General features: G+C 38.1%; 1 protein-coding gene across 3 annotated transcripts in view; it reads right to left on the bottom strand.

Moving 5' to 3' along the window:
* Positions 1-23,778, bottom strand: part of JAKMIP2 (janus kinase and microtubule interacting protein 2) — a 225,893-nt gene that overhangs the window by 28,461 nt on the left and 173,654 nt on the right. For 2 of the 3 annotated variants that reach the window (XM_001380683.5, XM_007474041.3), the window contains exons 11-17: positions 23,070-23,153; positions 22,290-22,352; positions 10,178-10,276; positions 8,909-9,007; positions 5,923-5,976; positions 4,428-4,493; positions 134-202 (exon numbers count right to left, since the gene is read on the bottom strand). In XM_001380683.5, the coding sequence (XP_001380720.2) occupies positions 134-202; positions 4,428-4,493; positions 5,923-5,976; positions 8,909-9,007; positions 10,178-10,276; positions 22,290-22,352; positions 23,070-23,153 (534 nt within the window). The remainder of the gene's footprint in view (positions 1-133; positions 203-4,427; positions 4,494-5,922; positions 5,977-8,908; positions 9,008-10,177; positions 10,277-22,289; positions 22,353-23,069; positions 23,154-23,778) is intronic. The other variant, XM_056811596.1, reaches the window with a different exon arrangement.

Genomic DNA, 23,778 nt, shown 5'->3' with positions numbered 1-23,778 from the left:
TAATGAGGAAAAGATATCCAACATCTGCTCAGAAAGATCAGGTGGAACTGGCCAGGCCAAACAGTGGTTTCCTATCATTTGATTATTTTTCTTGCGGTAGAATGAGCCATATGAAAGACATCTCTGGGCTTACCATGTCACTCTCCAGTTCCATCATCTTCTGATGTAGTGCTGCCTCTGCCCCTTCAATCTGCTGGATCCACTATAAGACAAATACGTTGGAGAGCTATGACTCACAGAGCCATCTGATATACTTCTCTGAACAATATGCGTATGCCTTTTCCATCTCCCTCCTGTCTGTCTGTCTGTTTCTGTCTCTGAAACAATTCAATGAATCAACTGACCAATGTACATCAGAACTGCTTTCTGACAATGGTATCAAAACCTTGCATTACATAACATAATAAGCTCCAACTGGATATATGAACTAAGGACAAAAGATCATATCATAAAGAATAGAACAGAAGACAAAGATATCTATTTGATTACTAGGTTTAGAGGCAGAATTTTCAACTAAACAAGGGACAGGCTTGAACAGAGAAAACAAGATGGATCATTTAGTTTATAAAATAAAGTTTTTGCATAAACAAAAAGCAGTTAATTGGGAGAAATCTTTGGAGTCAATACCTTTGTTGAAGTTCTGATATTTAAGTTATATAAAGAAATGATGGATATATATTAAAAGAATGGTATCTGCTGAATTGCTGACTCTTAGGAGTAAACAGGACCTCAGAGGTCTTTAATACAACCCATACCTGAACAGAGCTCCTCTGTAACATTCTGAACAAATGGTCAGCCAGCTTCTACCTGAAGCTCCCAGGAAAGTCTGTGCTACTTTCAAACAGCTCTGATACTAAGTTTTTTCTTATGTTGAGCTATAATCTACCTCTTTGGACTCTCTTTCTACTGTCCTTTTTCCCTCCCCTTCTCACTGCCCCCTTGCTGCTTTGGTGAATTTGGTGAATCCTCATATTTTGTTTTGTTTTTAAACATGAACCCTCTGCCATAGAATCAATACTGTGTGTTGGTTCCAAGACAGAAAGCAGAAAGGGTTAGGCAATGGGGTTTAAGTGGCTTGCCCAGGGTTACATAGCTAGGAAGTGTCTGAGGCCGGATTTGAACCCAAAACCTTCTTGTCTTTAAAGCCACTGAGCCACCCATCTTGCCCCCTAGTCCTCATGGTTTTAAGTCATCTTACTACCTTGGATTGCGAGATAGAACTTCCTAAATAAGATTCATTTTGCTTTTATGTGAAAGGTACACAAGTATTCAATAAAGGCACATTGATTGATTTTTATGATTTAGGTAAAATGATTTCATCTTTGGCATCTCTAAATCGATTCACCTAAGCCCTTTCTCTAATGTCTCATATTACACAGGTGACTCCAAATACTTGAGGGTTAATTTATGGAGCTGATGAAGCTCTAAAAGGTCCTATCAGGCTCTTAAAGGTATTGGTATCAATACCTTAAAGGTAAAGGTATCAGGTATTAGCTTGGTAGGACAGCGAGGTGGTGGAGTGGAGTGGATAGAGAGCTGGGCTTCTCCTTGAGTTCAAATCTGGCCTCAAACACTTATGAGCTGTATGACCTTGGATGAGTCACCTTATCCTATTTGCCTCAATTTCCTCATCTTTAAAATGAGCTGTAGAAGAAAATGGCAAACTACTCTAATATCTTTGCTAAAAAAACTCCAAATGGGGTCATGGAGAATCAGAACTAACTGAACCTAGATGAGCAAAAACCTAGATAGGCTCACCATTTGAAAAGGAGCTAAACAATTGAGGAGCTTTCCCAGCCACAGCAATTCACAGGAATTATCTCCAAAGAGGAATTAGGATCTCCATCAATTTAGGACAAAGTCATTGGATTCATGTAGTTAAAAAGGTAATTCATGGAGACTTTGTTGAATTACAGAACTTGTTAGAACTGGAACAGAACTTAGAAATCATCTAGTTCAATGTCTCCATTTTGCAGACAAACAAAGTTAAGTGACCTGCCCATGGTCATACAACTAATTAGTAGCAGAGATGGATCTAGGACAAAGATAACCTGACTCCCTGTTTAAAGTCTTTTTACACTATCAAGTTATAAAGGGGATAGAAGAAAAATGAATTCATATCACTTATCATTTATCTGAATATATTAATTTATGTTGCTTTCAATCATATCTGTATTTTTAAATAAGTGCCTTATGGACCAAAATTTGCCTACATCCTGGGAAAGCCAAGAAGAATGCAAATCATCAGAATGTATGATGTCATATAGTTTTGTGACATACTTTGTGTTCTCACATTGGCCAAAAGACAAAGGTTACTATATACCTTTTAGTGACCACAGCCTTGTATCTGTAAGGGAACAAGCTGGAGCTTAAGGAGAAGTCACCCTGCCTCTGACCCACCAGCCCCTCCTCACTCTGAACCAGTTACTATGACTTTTGAATGGATGTCATTTTGCCCCTGAAGGACAAGGGCCTGGAGAGAGTAATATTCCCTTCTGTTTTAGGGCATGTGACTACATCCCAGAACTCTCTCTTATATTTTACTTTTTCCTTTCCTTGACTAGTTCTTTTTTCATTCAAGATCCTGTTCTACATAATCCCTTCCAGTGTCACATTCAAATGTAATTTGGCATGCAGCAAATTAATTTCTATTCTCTCTTTACCTCCCTCCCCACAAAGTGTACATCCCCAATCCCCTGCATTAGACTGCAAGCTTTTTGAGGGTAAAAGCTGTGTTGTTTTTTTGCCATTTCCCTCTAAACCCTTAACCTTGTCTTAGAATTGATATAAATATCTGTTTCAAGACAGAAGAGCAGTAAGAGCAATTGGAGTTTAGTTAAATGACATGGCCAGGGTCACACACCTAGGAAGTGTCTGAGGCTAGATTTGAACCTTGGACCTCCCATCTCCAGGCTTGCCTTGATCCACTGAGCTGCCTTTCTGCCCCTCTTTTAATTTTTTTAAATTTCATGCTAAGATTAGTGCTTTGCATGAAGTAGGTACTTAATAAATGTTTGTTGAATTTAATTGAACTAAGTCATGCTGGTGATGTGTGGCCTTTCATCCCTAGGACAGTTGTCAGGATGTATTTTATATCTTTAGGCTCTAGATTTACTTTGACTGCCCATACTCACTTGTGTATATCTAATCTAGCTAATACACCAATCAAGGCCCACTGAATGAAATTCAAGAATGTCTGTTTCCTAACTTTCCATTCATATTCAAAGCAGTGAGGTGATCCAGTGGACAGAACAATGGGCCTAAAGTCTGGAAGACCTGAATTCAAATTTGTCCTCAGATACTTACTAGCTGGATAACTTTGTACAAGTCAGTTAATCTCTGTCTTTGCCAGTTTCCTCAACTGTACAATGGGGGCAGTAATAGCACCAACCTCCCAGGATAATGAAGATCAAAATGAAATACTCATTGTAAAGAGCTTAGCACACAGCAAGTGTCTAATAAATACAGAAAAGGTTCCATTATCTCTTCTTGTTAGCAATTGACCATTGACACACAAGAGGTGGAATCAACTTCTTATCCACGGACCTAAAATTTTAGTGGTGGAAGGGATCTTAAAAGGTCATTTAGTTCAATCTTTCCATTCATTTTTTGGAATCTCAAACCTGAAGACCATAAATGGCTTGTCCAAGGTCACATAATGAGACCTTTGGTGCATCCTGATTTATAGTGTTGAAGTGAATTTATTAAATCTGAAGCATAGGTTTATAATTTAAGATCCACCCCTTATTTCAGCACCGAGGCTAGCTCCCTACACATATAACTTCTTTGATGAACCCTCATAGCCTTTCAAGGATTATTTGAGTAGAACTTCTCCTAATTAGGCATTCAATCTGCCAGGTTTTCTTCTTTTGAAATATTTATAGTTTAGTCAAATTCAGGAATTATTCACTTTTTAAAAGTTTATCTTCCATTTGCTCTCAGGATCAAATGAGGCTGTATTTGCAAAGTTCTTTAGCACAGAGCAAGCAAATGTTGTTGTTCAGTCATTTCAGTTGTGTCCGACTTTGTATCCCCATCCCTGGTTTTCTTGGGAAAGATACTGGAGTAGTTTGCCATTTGCTTCTCCAGCTTATTTTATAGATGAGAAAACTGAGGCAAACAGAGTGAAGTGATTTGCTCAAATAGTATGTATCTGAGGCCACTTTTGAACTCAGGAAGATCTTTGAGCCCAACACTCTATCAACTGTACTACCTAGCTGCCTTTTACTACCCTTGTATATAGTAGATACTTAATAAATAATTATTCCATTCCATTTTCTTCTTATACCCTTTATACATTGATATAAAAAGCATTTTCTAAGGGCTTCGTGTACAAAGGCATGTGCAAAAAGACTTGCTAGCCTTAGCTCCTGAGTAGGCTGGAAAGAGTCCCTATTTCACAAGGTGAGACATTGCTGGGGTTTTACCTTTTCTGCAAGGGAAAGCACAGTGCTGGCCTGAATAATGGCTACTTGCTCTTCATTCCGTAAATTCTGCAAACAAACCAAAGTTAGAGTGTTTAGAAAGTGAGAATGATACATACTACTATGCTATGCAATTAACAACAATGGCAGCTGTCAGTCCTACTTAATTAAATAAGAAGGAAAAGAAGGTGAAACAGGTCATAGAAGCAAGCAGGATGTCAAAGGATCATAGTCTTAGAATTGGAAGGATCACAGGATTTAGAAATGGAAGGGAATTTAGAATTTATCTCATCCAACCACATCATTTTCCAGAGGAGGAAATGGAGAAAGAAAGTGATTTACCCTAAGGTTACACAAGTAGGTAGTTAGTGGCAGGGCTGAGATTTGAACTCAGTCTTCTGAATCCAAATCCAGAACTCTTTCCACTGTATCTATCAGTGTCAGCTAAAGTCAACATATACATCTTTTGTTTGGGGCTCAGCTTAACATCTGATAAATAACAATCTCTTGTTGAGAGGTCCAGTTTTGTCTTCTTTTCTTAGATCTTGGGTTGTATAATTTTACCATTTCTACTTGTTAGTGAATATTAAAATAAAATTGATAATGAAATGTAAAAATCCTCAGCAATAATGATGTCTGTTCACATTAAGCTCCAAAACATTGCAGTTTGCATGTAACCTATTTATACACCAGTCTCCAGCTTGTACTGATCTTTAACAAGGTCACAACACAAAACATTTCCAAATTACTTTTAAAAGTGATTATCTTTCTATCTTAGGGGCCTGGCTAAACAATCTTCCGTAAACTGGCTTTATTAAAAGTCAAAATGGAATGTTATGGGGAAAAAAACAGAATGTAAAGAGAAACAAAGAACAAACAGATTCTCTTGATAACAGACTGATATAATTTTAATTGAATCTGCTTCCCTTTTGACAATTTTTCATGGAGAATTAACGCAGGCTCTTTCTTGCTGGGTACCCAAAGGGCATTATTCATCAACAGACCAGTCAGTCCCCTTAAAGAGTCCCCCTCACTGAGCTAATTCCTCTTGACCCTGCCCAGAAGGGGTTTTCAGGAAGAAAAAGGTTTATAACCTACTGGCCCATTTCTTTTTCCTGGGGCTGCCATCAACTTTACCACTTAGTGTCACTTGCAGGGAGTATGGCCAATTAATTTCACACAGGGTGCCCTGAAGCAACTGTCAGATGGTAATTACCTTTAATCACTACAAATGTGGGCCTATATCAAAGCTGGAACCTACTGATGAAGACTTCTTTATCCAGAGCTGTTGCTGCCACCATTCCTTTGTCCCCTGAGCACCTTCACCCTTCTTCCACCCCAAATTTGCTACAAAATAGTATTTCAGGGAGCCAAATAATGGCCAAATGCCGCTGATCTGATATTCCTTTGTCCATGCTCTCTCAGTAAGTATTTCTTGCCCATTAGTCTATAAATTAGTATCCCTACAGAGTTAACACAATGAATTACTTGTACTTACCCCATTGTCACCTAGAATGTCAAGTTGTTTAATAAGGTCTGGGATGCTCACATCCTGAAAGAACAAGAGACAAAAGTATCCTGGTTTTAAGAAAAGGATCATTCAAAAGCTTTATTTTCTGGAGTCTTTTCTAAATGCATCTTAGAACTTTTCCTTATTTCAATATTTCTAGGAGCTGTGATTTCATCAATAATATTACTCCATCCACAGAGGTAGAATGTAACCCATCTGGCACCACAGGATCTTTCATCCTCTAGTCAACCAGTCTCTTAGCATTTATACTTGTCTTTGGGTTAAAGGTACACTGACCATCTCTAGGGTCATAGTTCAACTTTTCCAACCAAATGGGACCTATCAAAGCGTGTGCTTCCCTGTTTAGCCTTGGAAATCCCTAGAGCATATGCTCAATATGATGAGCCATTGGAGAAGGACTTAAATGAGGAAAGAGAGGATATTACTAATGGCAGAATAGAGGGGTCAGTCTGGGCAAGGATAAGGGCTGCTTCTCTGTCAGAAATAAATGAAAAAGGAGAGAATAGAGGAGGTCCCAAAATTCATGGATAAATTCTCATCTTCATTATTCTCCTCCTGATTGCTTTCATTTATAAAGTTTTAAAGGCATTTAACAGACATCATTATTTTATTCTCACAACAATTCTGTGAGGTGCAATCATTATCTCATTTTAATAGGGGGGAAGTTGGGACTAAGAGGGATTAAATGTCTTGCCTGTGGTCATGGAACAAGGGCAAGGGACAGATCCTGGACATGTCAGATCAGTATTATGTAATTTACAGTCTGATATTTTGCCAATACCAGCTTCCACCTTCTCTAAGACTTATAGTAGAAGTGACTCGTCCAGACAATAGTGGGGTCAAATTCCAATTTGTGCCACTACACCATACATAAAGTTGTTGGCTGTATATTGGTTCAGAAAACCACATGTTAACACTGTTTATGTTTCATCATATTTTTCATTTTAATCACATTTGTCAGAATTTGGGTGTTTTGGGGGGTGGGAGGGATGCTGTCAGCAGTGTGTTGCCCACTTCTGATCTAGAGCACTGAGACATCAGTTGATCTGAACAGGATCACACAATCAGTATATACCATAGATGAGTCTTGATCCCATGTTTTTTCTGGCTTCAAGGCCAGTTCCTTATTGGCTAACCTATGCTTTTTCTCATATGTGCCCAGGGTCATACAACTAGAAAATCATAAGATCATAGATTAAAAACTTGAAAGCACCTAAGAGATGACTAAATCCATTTCCATCTAAAGATGAGGAAACTCAAAATGACTTGTCCAAGATCACTGAGAATAAGGAGGAAGAACGAGGACTTGAAGCCAGATCTTCTGCCTCTAAGTCAGGGCACTGAATGTAGTAAGCACTTAATAAATAATTTTTTTTTATCATTCCAATCTAGCATTCTCTTCACAGCACTCTCCATGCTTCCTTCCTTTGTGCCTGAATTAGGATTTGGCCCCAACTGGCCTTCCAGACTCAAGGATCGGTGCTTTACTCACTGTCATATCACAATTTTATTTCTTAATCTTTTGGCATGGATGATAGGCTGTGAAAATGTACATTAATATTTGGATTTTGGGGGCTGGAATGCATTTTGATTCTGCTGTTTATATAAGAGTGGGTTAATTTCCTGAAAATGCCCGCTATCTCAAATCAAAGAATCTTATTAGGCCAGTTCATGAGCCACCTGGGCTCCTGTATAAACAATTCTGGTAATTACTTCCAGTGGATTATGGGTTTTGTGGTTTCCCCAGAGGAAAGTTTTAAGAGGAAACAGAGCAGGTTGTGTTGACATTCAATTCAAAGTTAACTTGATCTTCTCTCCTTGGCTTATCTACTCCCTACAGCCCATAACGATAATTACAACAACAACAACAACAGATATTTATGTGGTGCTTTAAGTATGATGTAAGCATTTGGCATAGAGAATTTCAAAGCTTTTTGTTTCTGGGCCTCAAGATGCTCCTGTAAGGCAGACACTAAGGGCATGATTGTCCCCATTTTCTAGATAAGGATACTGAGGTTAGAGAAGTGAAGTAAGTGACTTGATCATTGCCAAAAACCTGAAGTGCCAGAGGTGGGTTTTAAAACCCTAGAATTTCCTCTTTATAAATTTTATGTTCCTATCTTACCTGTGCATATGTTGTTCCCAAGAGGGTAGGAGCTTACATTTTAACTCATGTCTGTGTATTTCCAAGGCATTTCTAGAATTATAAATTCCATTTATATACATGTAATATAATTATAAAAATTATGAATAAAAATATAAGAAAGAATATTGATAAAATTTTCCTTTATTATCAATGAAATCCAAATCTGAACCAGAAGAAAAAGCTTCTCAGCACCTAGCCCAATAGCTATAGCACACTGTGGCCATTTCTAGAAGCTTGTCAAATTGAATCAAATTCATTAAATAATTAATTTGCCACCAGATGGAGCCATTTTCATTTGCTGAGATAGCGTCATGGCTTAAAATGTCAGTCAGCAATTTAAAGGCAATAGAATCATCATGGATATGGTGCTGGAAGGGACCTTGGAGGTTTTCTAGTTCAAGCCCCTTCATTTTACTGTTTGCCCCAGGTCACAGGGAGCATGAGTGTCAAAGCCAGGAGTTTAACCCGGTTTCCTTACTCCTTACTCCAAATCCATCCCTTTCCACAGGGCCTTGAAGCCCATCCTCATCATTTACTAAAAACCAAGTCCCTGATCTAGCCCTTCATTCAATATTTATTTATTTAATCCTTAACTTCTGTCTTGGAATGGATGCTAATTATTGAGTCTAAAGCAAGGGCTTTAGTGTAGTTAAGTGACTTGCCCAGGGTCACATTGCTAGGCAGTGCCAGAGGCCAGGTTTGGACCCAGGCCTGGGGTTCTATCCATTATATTACCTAGCTGTTACCTAACTGTCCCACCTCCCATTCAATTTCGGGACAAGCAAAGAGGTAAAAAGAGTAGCATACCTTGACACCTTCTTTCATGCAGTATATTTGTAGAGCACTTACACCATCAGAGAATGGATGAATTTGTAGATTAAATGGAGGTGATCTTCTTTCTCTTTCCTTGAATCAGAGGAAGAGGAAGATACATTAGAATTAATGAAGTGACAAGCATCAAGTGATTAAACACTAAATTATTGTGTAGTGTGTACGGTCTTGTGAGAAAGTCTAAAGAAAAAGGCTCAGCATTTAATTTCATTAGAAAGGAAATAGCTAATCTCCTGAGTAATAACATGAGATTGTGTGGGCATATTGATGCAAGGTGACATTCATTCCTACAAAGTTTTTCAACCAGCCATGTCCAGGAAATGCAGGAAGCAGAATGGAGCAAAGACTTCCATTTAACTGGTATAAATATTTAGGTCCTTCCAACATCCCAGGGAGTGAGCTGTTGGCCCTGGGAGTAGAGCTTTAATGCAAGGGGAAATTCAGCTGATGGATCTACTCTAGCATAGTAAATTGGTCTGACTTTCTGAGTCAATCATGTGGGCTATGTACAGGAAAGAGCCTACCATTAGGGTTTCTTTAGAATAAGTTAGTCAAGCATTATCTATGATCCCTAGGCTAAAGGGAAATGCCTTAGTGAAATACTGCTGGTCCATCACATAAAAGTTGAGACTGGGATTAGGGAAGGGGTGTTTCTGAGCCTCAGTGCTAGGATATATCCTGTGAAAGGCAAAGGCAGAGATTCCATGATACTTCCTGACACCTAATAATATGTTTCCCAGCATTTCCTTCCTTCAACATGCTCAGGTGATTCTGGGACTCCTTTCCCCTTGCTACCTCTATGGCTTTTTGATTACAAAGAATGTTCTTAGATACAAAAGTTTGGGGGATCTTTGGTTCTCTTTCTAATAAGGTTCCTTCCTCCCATACCTTCCACTGCTCTCCTACCACTGGCCTCATCCCCTATGGCAAGATCAGAGCTTTAGAACCTGAAGGGAGCTTGAAGGCTATCAGGTACAATTAACTCATTTTACAGATGGAGAAACTGAGGCTCAGAGAAATAAAGAAACTTTCCCACTGTCACACATCTAATAAGTGTCTGAAACAAGGTGTGAGCCTATATCTTCCTGACTTCAAATCCAGTGCCCTATCCATTACATCAAGCTAGCACTCTCTTAAGGTTTATCTGAAAGCCACAGAATGAATGGAATTGAAGGTCAGGTCATGCATTTGCATTGTGCTCAGTGGTTCCTCCACTCTGTGGTGGTGGGGTTTGCTTATTCTTACTTCCAGCTCCAGGTTCCTGAACTCCAGCAGCTCATTCTGGTCTCTGGCATCCTGTAGTTCTTGTTGTAATCGGTTGTTTTCTGTCTCCTGTTTTTCTATCTAGTAGAGTAAAGATTGAATTAGAGGACCATTTTAAGAGCGTTGTAATAGCAACTAGCTTGTGTGTGTGTGTGTGTCTTTTGGTTTACAAAACATTTAATGACTAAGGAACCAGTAAGGTGGGAAGTATAAAGAATATCATTTCTGTTTGCACATAGGGAAATAGAGATACAGAAAGGCTAGGTGAGTTATCCCTAGTCCTGGGCAAACTTAAGAGAGTTAGGATTTGAACTCAGATCTCCTCATTCTAAGACTACACTATATATAGCCTCTATTTTTGCAACATTAGCACTTTGATAGCAAGCATTCCCTTCTACCTCCAAAAACCAAAACAAAACAAACAAAAAAAAACTCAGATAGCTAGTAAGGAGAACTCCAATAGAAAATAGACTTTTTGATTATAAACATAGGCTTTGTTTTGAGGGGGTTTTGTTGGTATATATATGAAGAACCAAGAAAAAATTAGTCAACAAACATTTTATTGAGGATTTTTTATGGTCTTGGCACTGTGCTAGGCTCTGAAAATACAAGTACCCAAATCAGACAACTTTGCCTTCAAGGAGCTCATATTGTACTGTGGGGGAACAGGCACATATATAAGTATATCTAAGATGTATACAAAAGATCAATCCAGAATTACACTGGACCAAAGACAACACATTGTATCTACCTCCCGATAGAGAGATGAAGGAGTTGGGATACATAACAAGGTATTTCTTTTTGGACACAGACAATGAAGGAATTTGTTTTTTTGACTATGCAAATCTGCTACAAGGTAGTTGGTGGTGGTTGAAATTGTTACTGTTTTTCAATGAGGTAAGAGACAGAAAATAGATTTATCTTCATTAATAAGTACATATATACATACATATACACCCCAAAATATATAAAATCCTTTGTAAAAGGGTGACACTAGAAGCTGAGGGACTCAGACAAGACCTCACATAGCAGGGAGTACTTGGGTTAAGTTTTGAAAGAAAGCAGGAATTCTAAGAAGCACAGATGAAGAGGGGCTACATTCCAGGAATGGGGCACAGCCACAGTAATGATGTGGTGACGGATGAAATTCTCTATATGAAGAGTAGCAAGGTCCATTTCTTCTTTTGAAACACAGAACTCCCTCTCCATTCACAGGTACAGGAAATGTTTGCCAGACATAGGGAGAAGCCAGTGTAAAGGCAAAGTCAAATCTGGAAACACTGTTCTCACTTTTGTTAGGTAAAACTCCTCAATAGGGATCCAACTACACATTCTTAATAAGAGATTTAGATCAATTTATATATGTAATATAAATCTTTTACTTGGAATAACAAGGTATTGAGAGACAGAGAAACAGAGAGAACAGCAGAAAGAGAGAAAAGGGAAAAGAGATGTCAGGAGAGAAACAGAGACAGAGAAACAGAAACAGAAAGACAGGCATGGATATACAGACACATATTTGTATTGTTGCCCAGAGCTCTATCTATTATGACAGAAAGGGCTCTGCTTTTTACTAGGTTTAACCTCTTCCCCTGGGAAACCCAAGTGAAAATGTGCCTCTCGAAAAAAAAATGAAGCCTAAGGGAAAGCTGTCACACTTTTAGGAAGGTCACTGGCAAACTAGAGAACATCCAGAAGAACACTCTAAGGGGATGGAAAAAGCATATCAGATGAAGATTAGTTCGATCTTTTGCCTTAACATTTTTGGAGAGCTGCCCTTTGGAAGAGATAGTTATTAACATTATTCACTTGGATCCTACAAGGAAGAAATAGCATCTAAGGGAGATATCACACACAAGCAGAGGTTTTTGAGGTAGAGCTGGACGGCTACTTGTTGGAGACATGATAAAAGAGAACTGTCACCCAGACATAGCTTGTGCTGCTAAGGTCGCTTCCAACTATTCTGTGACTCTGTGAAAGGGAGCAGGTCTAAGCATGATCTTGAAGAGGAGGTGAAGCAATTAATCTCCCTTCCTTTACAGAATCGAGGGACTATGAATGTGGAATGCTGCATATCCATTCTGACTCACTTAATGGATTCACTTCATTTTACTGAACTTATTAAAATATTCCCTTTCTTTATTATAAGTGATAGTTCATTGGGAAGGGGACAGGAAAGCAGTATGTTCATAAATGAAGGTGATATAAAAACAAAAGCTACCAATACTTCCTTTTGAAAGGGAGAAAGTCTAATGGGAATTGACTATGATTATTGGGCCTTAAAATGATTAGACAGATTTTGTCTCTCTGCTGTTCCAAAGATAAATCTCTGTGTGAAACTCAATGAAATGAAAGAAACTAAAACTTTCTTGCCAAAAGAAACATTATAGAATGTGGATATCCAGGGGGGCTGGAGGTCGAAATGGGAAGTATTGATAACATGGGTAAATGTGGATGAATGCATTTGAGAAAATTAACAAATTCTAAGCCTTCTATAACTTTCAAGGCCATGCTTGGACCAAGACTAAGACAGAACCATAGCTGTGAGGGAAGACTAGAAAATCAACATCTCTACCTCTATTAAAACCAAGTTAGAGTGACAGGGAGAGCTGTCATTCCTTTCTGGGAAAGGTGAGAAAATGAACTGTTTTCTAGTTAAGTTTCCTTCTCCACCTCCATCCCCATCCCCATGATTCAGGATTGCAGGTTACATAGACAAAAATTCTCTTCTTTCACTATCTTCCTCTAACCTCCTCATTTCTATCCTTCTAAACCCTGTTCCTCCTAAGACCCTATCCTGCTCTGCCTTCCTCTTCCATTGTGCCCCCTAAAATCTGTTTTATTGTAAATCGACTCTCCTTTATATTAGACTATTTCTTCTTAATCTCTTTCCATTTACTTGCAATCACAGAAACTTGTCCCCCCCCAAAAGACACTGTCACCCAATCCACCCTCCTCAGCATTGAATGTGCCTACCCCCACACTCTTTAAATGGAAGAGAAGGCTCACTTCTTGTTTCTCTTCATCACTTTTGGAGGGTTTTTTTTTCTGCCACAAATATGCATTCATTCATCTTGCTTTGAAGTTCACTCCATTAATCTATATCACCTAATTCAGACCCAGAGTGCTTTTTTCTATCATTCACTCAACAAATTTTTATTTATTTGATTTTTAATTTATTTTAATATTTATTAATAACTTATTATGTGCCAGCTATTGTGTATGTTCAGGTACAAAGAATGTGAAACAATCCCCACTTGCAATGCATTATAATGAGAAACTTCTTCAAGTTCCATCATTTGTACCTTGATTCCATTTCAGTCTTACATAGTGATGATTAAAATCTTACTTTTAATATCAACAGTAATTGAACAAATGCCACAGACTAGAACTCTAATATTTCTCTCAAAGATCACCATCTTCTATTTTTTCCATCTCTTCCTGTCCCTCACTCCTTTTATGCTTGTTTTTTATTTCTTATCATGATCTCCAGTCACTCCACCCCTTTCTTGTTTTTTCAATTGATAGTTCCAGTTCTGGTCTGTCTTCAAAATCTTGATCTTAAGGTTAGCCAGTTCAAATTTACACTGTTCTTTGCCCTCAAATTCTTTATGTCCAAATCCTGTTACAATTCATTCCTCACCAAAGTCCAAATCTAGGTTTTCCAGAATATTCTCTCTTTTCTTTGAGTCATTTGCTGCTGAATGCCACTGGAGGAAGCCATACAACTAAATGGATCTGCTACAGATTTCATTTATCTAATCCAAAATGGGCCCCCAGTGCTATATGATAGACTTTTCACCCTCTCTTCCTTGAATTTTCATTGAATTCTTCATATTGGTTATTTCAAATTTTTCTTTTTGTGTAGCCACTCACATTCCTCCTTTCCCTTTAGGAGAGGACCTCACCTCATACTTCATTGAAATCAAAGCTATGCATTTTGAATTCCCTCTTATCCCAAATTCAATACTTCAAAACCTTGCAACAACATACCACATTTTTCTTTCTTTGTTCATCTCTGACAAAGAAATAGCCTTTCTCTTTGCCAAATCTAACTCTTTTGTTTCCTCCACAGGTACCATTCTCTCTTATTTTGTCTGGTAGCTAGCTTATCCTACTAACCACATCCCCTTTGTTTATTTTCTTATTATCTACTTAATCCATCTCTGCTATCTACAAACAAGTCCAGATTTCCCCTATCCTAAAAATGAAACAAAAATTTGAACCTGTGATCTCTGCCAGCTATCCTTTAATAGCTCTCCATTTCACAACCAGAAGTAGAAAAAGCATTTACATACATTGTCTTTATTTCCCTCTCTTTTCTCACTCCCTTGCAATATGGCTTCCAATTTCATTCCAACTGATGTTGCCCACTTTGAAGTTAACTACATCACTTGGTTGTTGAATTCTAAGGCCAGTTCTATTTTCTTTTTGGACCTCTCTCTAGTTTTTAAGATTGTTGATTACTCCCTCCTCTTGAATAAACTTTTGTGACTTTATTTTCTTCTTCTTTTCCTACAACCTATCTGAATACTCCTAGTATCCTTAACTGATACATACACTTTCTCTTATCCTCTAAGCATGTGTTTCCCCCCTGACTTCTTCCCTCCTTCCTCTATCCCTCTCTTTACATACCTTCTCTGTTGATGATCTCCCTAGCTTCCATTGATTTAATTATTACTTTTATGCAGCTATGAATCACAAATCTACATATTAAGCTTCCACTGTTTCCTGAGTTCTAGTACTGCATCATTAACTCCCTATTAGGCATCTTCCCCCTAGGGATCTTAGAGGCAACACAAATAGTTAAAAAAAGAACTCATTATCTAAACCTAACTTTCATCCTGATTTCATGTGTTAAAGGCAGTAACTAGGGGTATGCTGGAGCCAGCATAGATGCTCCCACAAACTAATTATTAAATTTTCAGAGGGAACATTTTACAACTTGGACATAGGCAAAATTTACAAATCAAGGCTTGATTCATTGTTTTGTTGGTTGTCTAAATATAAGTTTTCTGAAGTTATATGATCCAAATTGTCTCCCTCCTCCCTTCCCCTTCCCAGAGATAGTAAGCAATTTGACCCAGGCTATGCATGTATTATTGTGCAAAACATTTTCATATTGTTTATTTTTGTAAGGGAATACTCATATAAGACCCAAACCTCCAAATAAAAGCCCAAATAAACTAAAGTTAAAAATAGTATACTTTGATTGATTTACATGTAAATAATTTAAAAGTGTGCTATTTGTATATACATATACATAAATACATACATATATATATTTCTTCTTCTAGAGACTCAGCTGTTAAACATTTGATTCATGCCCTTGGTGCAATCTTTGACTCTTTTTCTTTCACTAATCAAATTCAATCATTTGTAATAATGAACTTGTTTAGGCTATCTTGACAACGTCTTTTGCTTTGACCCTCTCTCAACTCATGAGGCCACCTCCCCAATTCAAGCCATGGCAAACTCTTACCTAAGTTATTGTAATATACTCTTAATTAGTCTTCCTGCTGTCAGTCCTCCAACCCCATGCCCTCCACCTCAATCTATTCTGCACAGCTGCCAAAATAATCTTCTTAAAGCACAGGTCTCACCATACTGCTCTCTTTTTCAAGAAGCAATAGGGGCACCCCTTGCTCTTTTAGGAGGAGCAAGAGGTTTACTCATGGGGCCTACTACATATGAAATTAGTTATTTTTTTGATGGATTGAGCAGATTTGCTGTATAAGGTGGGGCTTTCTGGGAGGGAGGAGAAGGAAGAATACAGTGGGAAATCAAGGTGATAGTTAAAAAAGAAGACAAAATCAAATGAATTAAAAAAAAAGAAATTATAGTGGTTTCCTAGATAAAATATGTATGCCTTTGACATTTAAAGCCCTTTACCTTATGGTACAAGCAAGAGCTACTGAGTGGGAGGAACTCCATTCAAATTCCAGTTTTGTCAGTTACAACCAGCAGGCATTGGGATTTAAATTCTCCAAGCCCTAGTTTCCCCAGTCTCAAAATGAGTGGACTGGGCAAGATTGGGTAAGATCTAAATCTACGATTCTGAGATCTTCTGGCCATAATCTGGTTATGGTCTATCTTTCCAGGACCTATTTAACATGATGCTCCCTCGTGTACTTTTAGATTTCAACTAAAATGGCCCATTTGCTTTTCTCAAAAACAGATTCCATTTCCTACTTAAAAGACTATGTACCTCTTCTCAGCTCTCCATCTAGAAAACTCTCCCTCCTCATACTTCAAGGATGCTCTTTGGCATCCTTAGCTTAATTCAAGATTCTTTTCATATTCCATCTTTTACACAAGACATTCCTATTCCATTGCTGCCCTCCAAACCCCAGTGCTAATTATTTACCACCCTGTAGAAATTAATGTCTATCCCCAATTGACAAATGGTCAAGGGGCATGAATAGGTAGTTTTCACATGATGAAATCATAACTATCAATATGCATATGAAAAGGTGTTCTAAATCTCTCCTGATTAGAGAAATGCAAATTAAAACAAATCTGAGGTACCACCTCACACCTGGCAGAGCAGTCGATATGACAGCAAAGTGATAAATGCTTGAGGGGATGTGGTAAAATTGGGACAGTATTACACTGATGGTGGGGTTGTGAATTGGTCCAACCATTCTGGAGGGCAATTTGGAACTATGCCTTAAGGGTTTTAAAAGAATGCTTATACTTTGACCTAGTCATTCCACTGTTGGGTTTGTACCCCAAAGAGATAATAAGGAAAAAGACTTGTACAAAAAATATTTATAGCCATGTTTTTGTGGTGGCAAAAATTTGGAAAATAAAGGGGTGTCCATTGTTTGGGGAATGGACAAATAAATTGTGGTATCTGATGGTAATGAATATTATTGTGCTGAAAGAAGTAATAAACTGGAGGAATTCCATGTGAACTGGAAAGACCTCTAAGAATTGATGCAGAACAAAAGGAGCAGAACCAGGAGAACATTGTACACAGATTGATGCATTATGGCACAATTGAATGTAATGGACTTCTCTACTAGCAGCAATGCAATGATCCAGGACAATCCAGAGGAACTTATGATAAAGAACACTATCCACATCCAGAGAAAGAACTGTGGGAACAGAAACCCAGAAGAATAAATATGATCCATCACATAGTTTGATAGAGATATGATAGGGTTTTGATGTTAAAAGATCACTCTACTGCAAATATGAATGACATGGAAATAGGTTTTGAACAATGATACATGGATAACCCAGTGGAATTGCTTGTCAGATCTAGGAGGAGGGAGAAAAGGGGGGGGGGCAGAGGAATCATGAATCATGTAACCATGGGAAAATATTTTAAATAATAAAGGAAAAAAATTAATGTCTATATAGTATGAATTCATGTAGCAAACAGTGAATAGAGTACTGGGTCCAGAGTCAGAAAGACCTGAGTTAAAATCTAACCTCAGACACTTACTAGCTGTGAGACTCTGGGCATGACACTTAACATCCTATGCCTTAATCCACTAGAGAAGAAAATGGCAAACCACTCCAGTATCTTTGCCAAGAAAATCTCATAGACAGTATTTCCCATGGAATCATGAAGAGCTGGACAAGAATGAATGACTAAACAACAGTATACTACGTATTTACCAATATTCTTCTTGTACTCTGTAATAGAATATGAGCTCCTTGAAAAAAATGACTGTGATTTTTCCCACTTCATATCTCTAGCTTTTAGTATAGTCCCTCCTTGAATTAAACATGTAGGGCCAATATATATATTTTTATATATATATATATTTTATTATATATTAATACGATTTTTGTGGCCTTATGGTTCTTGATAACTAAATGGAAGGCATATTTATAGCAGCTCTCTTAGTGGTGGCAAAGAACTGAAAATTGAGGGGATGTCCATTAATTGGCAAAACAAGTTGTGGCATATGATTGTGATGGAATATTACTACACTATAAGAAATGGCAGATTAATTTTAGAAAAACATAGAAAGACCTACATGAAATTATGAAGAGTGAAGTGAGTAGGATTAATAGAACTTTATATAAAGCAACAGAAATAATGTTTGAAGAATTACTTGTGAAAGTCCATTTCCAGAGAAAGAATTGATCTTTAAAAATAGGAAATCAATAGCATATGTACATATATAATTTATTTATTTGTTTATTTATTGGTCAAATGGTGCCTTCTCTGCTGTGGATAGAGGTGGATGGGAGATACTTGAGAATTTTGATGTAACCAAGAAATTAATTAATTTTCAAAAAGAAAATTAATTGGAAGGAACCTTTATTTCATAGGGAAGAGGTAAATCCAGTATTAGAATGGAATAAGCATCATGTTAGGCACTGGATTAAGTGCTTTACAAATGTTATCTCATTCAATCCTTACATAAACAATTTCAGGTAGGTACTATTATTATCTCCATTTTACAGTTGAGGAAACTGAAGTACACAGAGTTTAAATGGTCTTATCCAGGGTTACTTAGCTTGTAAATCTCTGAGGCTAGATTTGAAATCAGGACTTCCTGCCTCATTTACTATCTGTGGTTGTTGAGAGTGCCATGTCTTCATCCATAGCTTTGACTTGCACCCTTAATCTTGACCACCTTGTAAATAGATGCAGTGGAAATAGCTGTGGTTTTCTAATCCAATCACCTTGATTCAAATCCTGGCTCTGATATTTATTATGTGTGTGACCTTAGGTTAACTCACTCAATTTCTCTTGGTGTCTGTTGTTTTCTCATCTATAAAATGAAGGGATTGAGTTGGATGATATGTAAAATGGATCCCTCCATAGTATATATTCCCTTTCTGCTCTGGCAGACCTACTCACTGGGCTTTAAACTGAAAAGAAAAGGGAAGCCAGAAAAATGCTGACATACTTCTACTAAGTGAGAAACCATAACCATAATGAATCAACATTAGCAGTACAGTTGCTCAGAAGTTCACAGGGGACAAAATCTAAGAAAAATAGGAAAACATTATGCTTAGATATCTTTATGTATGTTAAAAAATGGATAAAAAGCAAAGGACATTCATGAATCTAATGTAACAAGCAAATAGGATTTCCTAGGTAATCCTGAGACTTGGAGAAGTTCCAGGATTGAAATATTATCCTAGAAAATATACCCTATTTAAGAGAATATGGTAAATAAAGGGGGAGTTAGGGAACAGAACAGCATTGTGTAATGTGATGTGATATGTTGGAAGTGATGGAATCCAGGAACCAGAGTAGGGGAAGTATAATGGAGAGCATTTCAGCAAAGATCAATAGAGGCAGAAGTGGAAGTCAAATAGTCAAAGGAATATATTAGAGACCACTTGGAAAGGAAGAGGAAATAAATGAAGAGGTCAGGAAACATGTCAACGTTTGCAAGATACATGGTATGGTACTGATGAAGGACACCGATTATCTAGGTATCTGCTGGAACTCTCTCAATCTCTCTCTGCCTCTGTCTGTCTCCCTAACTCTCTCCCTGGCTTTCTGTGAACACAGCAATCAGTAATTGTTATTAAAATGGATAGCCCATGTAATACACTGGAAACCTCATAATGTCAAGAGAAAGCAATATGTTGGGTAGATTCCCTCCATGGAAATTTTATGGAGGCAGCTAGATGTCTCAGTGGATTGAGTACCAGCCTGGAGACAGTAGACCTTGGGTTCAAATTTGGTCTCAGACACTTTCCAGCTATGTGGTCCAGGACAAATCACTTAATCCTGATTGCCTAGTCCACTCTTCTGCTTTGAAGCCAAACTTAGTAATCATTATAAGACAGAAGATATTTTAAAAAAAAGAAAATTTATAGGAATACAAGGACAACAGGGACACATGATGGGCAGACATGGATGGGCTACAATCTGCATTGTTGGAGAGACTATCATGTAGATGGATTTTTAAAAATCAATGGAGTACTAGAGTAGTAGAATTAAATTATATTCACAGAGTAAATCTTGGATTAAAAACCTGCTCTCGATAATATGCCCACAATAGAACACCTCCATGCTGTTAACTGAAAGTTGGCTCTAGTTCTTTCTTGGCTTAGGGCCCAGCTTTTCTACTTGCCCAATTTGGCTTCCTGAGTTTGCTGGGTTAATAATATCTTGGATGTGGCATGTATCAATTCTCCCTCTGAAATATTTCTATATCAATCCCTCTAATTTCTACTACCACCACTCTAGTTCATTGTCATCTTCTTGGGACTATTGTAATAGCCTCCTAAAATAACAGATCTTCCTGCATCCACCTTTCTTTACTCCTATCCCCCAATCCCTATAGTCATCCTATCTGGTATCAAATTAATCTCCTTTATGCACTGATCTGGTCACATAACGCTCTTTGAAATCTTCATTGGTTCCTTACTATCATCAAGTAAATTTCAAACTCCTTTCCCTGGAATTTATGGCCCCCTACAATCTGGGACCATCCTAACTTTTCTACCTATACTTTCTGGTCTAACTAAATTGAACTCACTCTCTGTCCCCTAAACACACCCTGCAATTTTCAGTCATGGTTTTTGTTTATGTTATCTGGCATATTCCAATCTTCCTCCTCAACAACTGAATTTTTACCCATTTTCAACTCAAATGTTACCAGCTTTATGGTGCTCTCCCTAAGGCTTCCTGGTAACATTTCTCCCTCGGACCTCAAAAGGCTTTTTATTTTGCACTTCCCAATGTACTCACTTTGTTTTATTTTATGTTAGATTTAGCTATGTATTTGTTTCTTCTTCCTCTTAAATTGTAGGTGCCAAGAGGGCTGGAGTTTTAACACCTAGCACAGTGTTCTAGTCAGTACACAGTTGAAAAATCTTTATGGATCAATCCTCTTTCTTCTCCAGGTTATAATGTTGTGCTTTTTTTCCTCTCAGACCTCATGCATTATTTTGTTTGTGCCTATATAATGATGAGATCATGTTCATAGAGTGAAAAGATCATGAGTTCATGGGTCACAGGAATCACAGATATTTTACTGCATATTTTATAGAAATATGGCACAGTAGCGAGAGAGCTGACCTTTGCAGTAAGTGAAACTTGGGTTTAAAAAGGGTCTCTGACATATCTGAGTTATGTTACCTTTTGTAAGTCACTTAACTTTTTACTGCTTGGGGAAACTTTCTAAGATTATGAACTGCAAAGTCCAGCAAGGTCAACTTAAAAGAATCGGTATCTCTTTTTTGTCCATCCCACTAGACACCAGGCTCCAAGAAGGCAGGGACTAAGAACTAGCTTTACTTCAATCCTCCTCAACTTCTTAAAATAGCATGTGATGGCTTTGGAAAATAATTTTCTTGAATTGAATTGAGACTTCATCGGGTCATAGAATTTTAGAGAGAGAAGACTTGAGTTTTAATTACTATATTCCACTCCTTTGCATATAGGAAGACTCTTGGATCCAGAATGATGCAGTGACTTGGTCATAAGTAGCAGAGTCAATATTAAAAACTAGGCTTGCTGCTTCTACACCCAGTGATTCTCCCCTCTCTCTCTAGTTAGTCCCTTCAAAAATGTCCCCTGTTTGTGATTATAAACAGAGATAGACTTGGCCAATAGAGAGTGACAGTCAGAGTTCAGTTTTCCCATTGTCATGAGTATTGATGTTGTAGTCATGTCTCTTTTTGCATAAAACAATGCTCCTCATGGTCATCACTATTAGCAGAGAATCACTTTTGAATACAAAACAATTGTCGAATAGTAAGACTTGCATTCATAGAATGCTTAAAAGTTTGCAGAGAACTCCTTTTCTTTCACTCTGTCTCTCTTTGTCTGTTTCTCTCTCTCTCTTTCTACATACAACATACACACACATATATGGCAATCAAAGTCTATAATGTATGGGAATCACATCTCTTCTAAAGTAATCCACATCATGCCCAGCAGAGAGCCATGCACACAATGGTATTTAAGTGATGATGATGATGATGATGATGATGATGATTATGGTGAAGGGGATGAGGATGGGTAAATAGCCAGTAGGCTAGCACTGGTACAGCCTCCCGCTTCCCCAAGGCCCCCTGTGCCACTCCTGAGAAAACCCTCTGCTGCTCCTGGATCCCTCATTACTCCTTGTCTGCCCCCTCTAGGAAGGTGCACCCCACATACCTTTTCTAAAAGCTCCTGGTTTCTCTTAATGAAAAGTTGTTTATCTTCTACCCAGTGTGAATCCTGTTTGACAAAGAATAGTGTGCAGTCAGCATTTCAAAGAGCAGCCCTGAAGATCAGTGAAGCCAAACCCCTTTGTGAGCTGGCCCCTTAGCCAGCTATCTTTTCTCCTCTGGATCCTTTGCCTGCCAAATCCAGAGACTGGCTGACATCCCCCGTGCCCCATCCAGTCACATAATGAAGAAATTGGGGCTCAGCTTGCTAGGAAAATCTAAGATCCCTTCCAGCAGTCCCCACTAGTGCTTTTTTTTAAGTAGTTTGTAGAATCCAGGATCAGCCTTTGGGGGACTCAGAGGTGATCACAGAGGAAAGAGGTGAAAAGGGCTCATTCCACCAGGACAGATGTGTACAGGCTAAGGACATGGGAATGGAAAACATTGCAATGCAAAGCCAAAGATGCAGCAGGTCCATAAGGAGCACAATGGAGGGTCCTATGCCTAGCTTTTTAGCAGGTCACTGCAATGCTAGTGTGTCTATCAGAATTCTGCCTTAGCCATCATCTCTCTTGTCTGCCCCCATCCACTGTTGGGGTCCAAACCTTTGTGTGTTCAGGGGGAGGTCAGCAGTCCAATACAATGTAAGAAAGGGCATTGGATTCAGCCAAGCAGTCTTTGATTGGGTGTGAAGAATCATGCATAAATCAATGATTTGACCAGAAGAAAATTAGATGGAATAGTTTGAGATCAAAGAAAATAGAGGTTCAAATAACCTGTTACTTACCTGTCCCTTCTGAGCCAAAGTTGCCTCCAGGTCTTCAATTTTGGCTTTATACCTGAGCACTTCTGCTTGGAGCTGCTCCTGGGCCTAGAGAAATCAAAACTACAGAACTTAATAAACAAAACGAATAGCCGCTCACAAGTTCCCAATATCCCCTTGCATTTAAAACTCAACAGACCAAACCAGGTACAGCAGCAACTAAATTTACTGATAATAAATGAATAAATAAATAAAAGAATAAATTTATTAAACTACCATTTTATCCATATCATAAGCTTGAAAATTTTCATTCTTTTTTTTTTAATCCCCACCTTCCATCTTAGAATCTATATTAAGTAATGGTTCCAAGGCAGAAGAGTGAGAAGGGCTAGGTAATGGGGTTAAGTGACTTGCCCAGGGTCACACAGGTAGGAAGGAAGTATCTGAGGCCAAATTTGAACCCAGGATCTCCCATCTTCAGACCTGGCTCTTAATCCCCTGAGCCACTAAGGCTATCTTGTCAGAACATAAATAATATCTTTACTTAATCTTATCTATAGGGCTAATATTTGGATAAGACATCAGAATGGTTCTGCTTGTCTCCAGAAGGTTGAACTCCAGAAAGTAGATTTGGGCTCAATAAAGGGAAAATTTCACTAATAATCTGAACCAATCAGATGTATGACAAGCTGCTTTTAAAGGTAGCAAATTCTTTATCACTAGAATTCTTTTG

The sequence above is a fragment of the Monodelphis domestica genome, chromosome 1, assembly GCF_027887165.1.
Source record: "Monodelphis domestica isolate mMonDom1 chromosome 1, mMonDom1.pri, whole genome shotgun sequence".
NCBI classification, from domain to species: domain Eukaryota; kingdom Metazoa; phylum Chordata; class Mammalia; order Didelphimorphia; family Didelphidae; genus Monodelphis; species Monodelphis domestica.
This window is presented reverse-complemented; position numbering and strand designations above follow the sequence as displayed.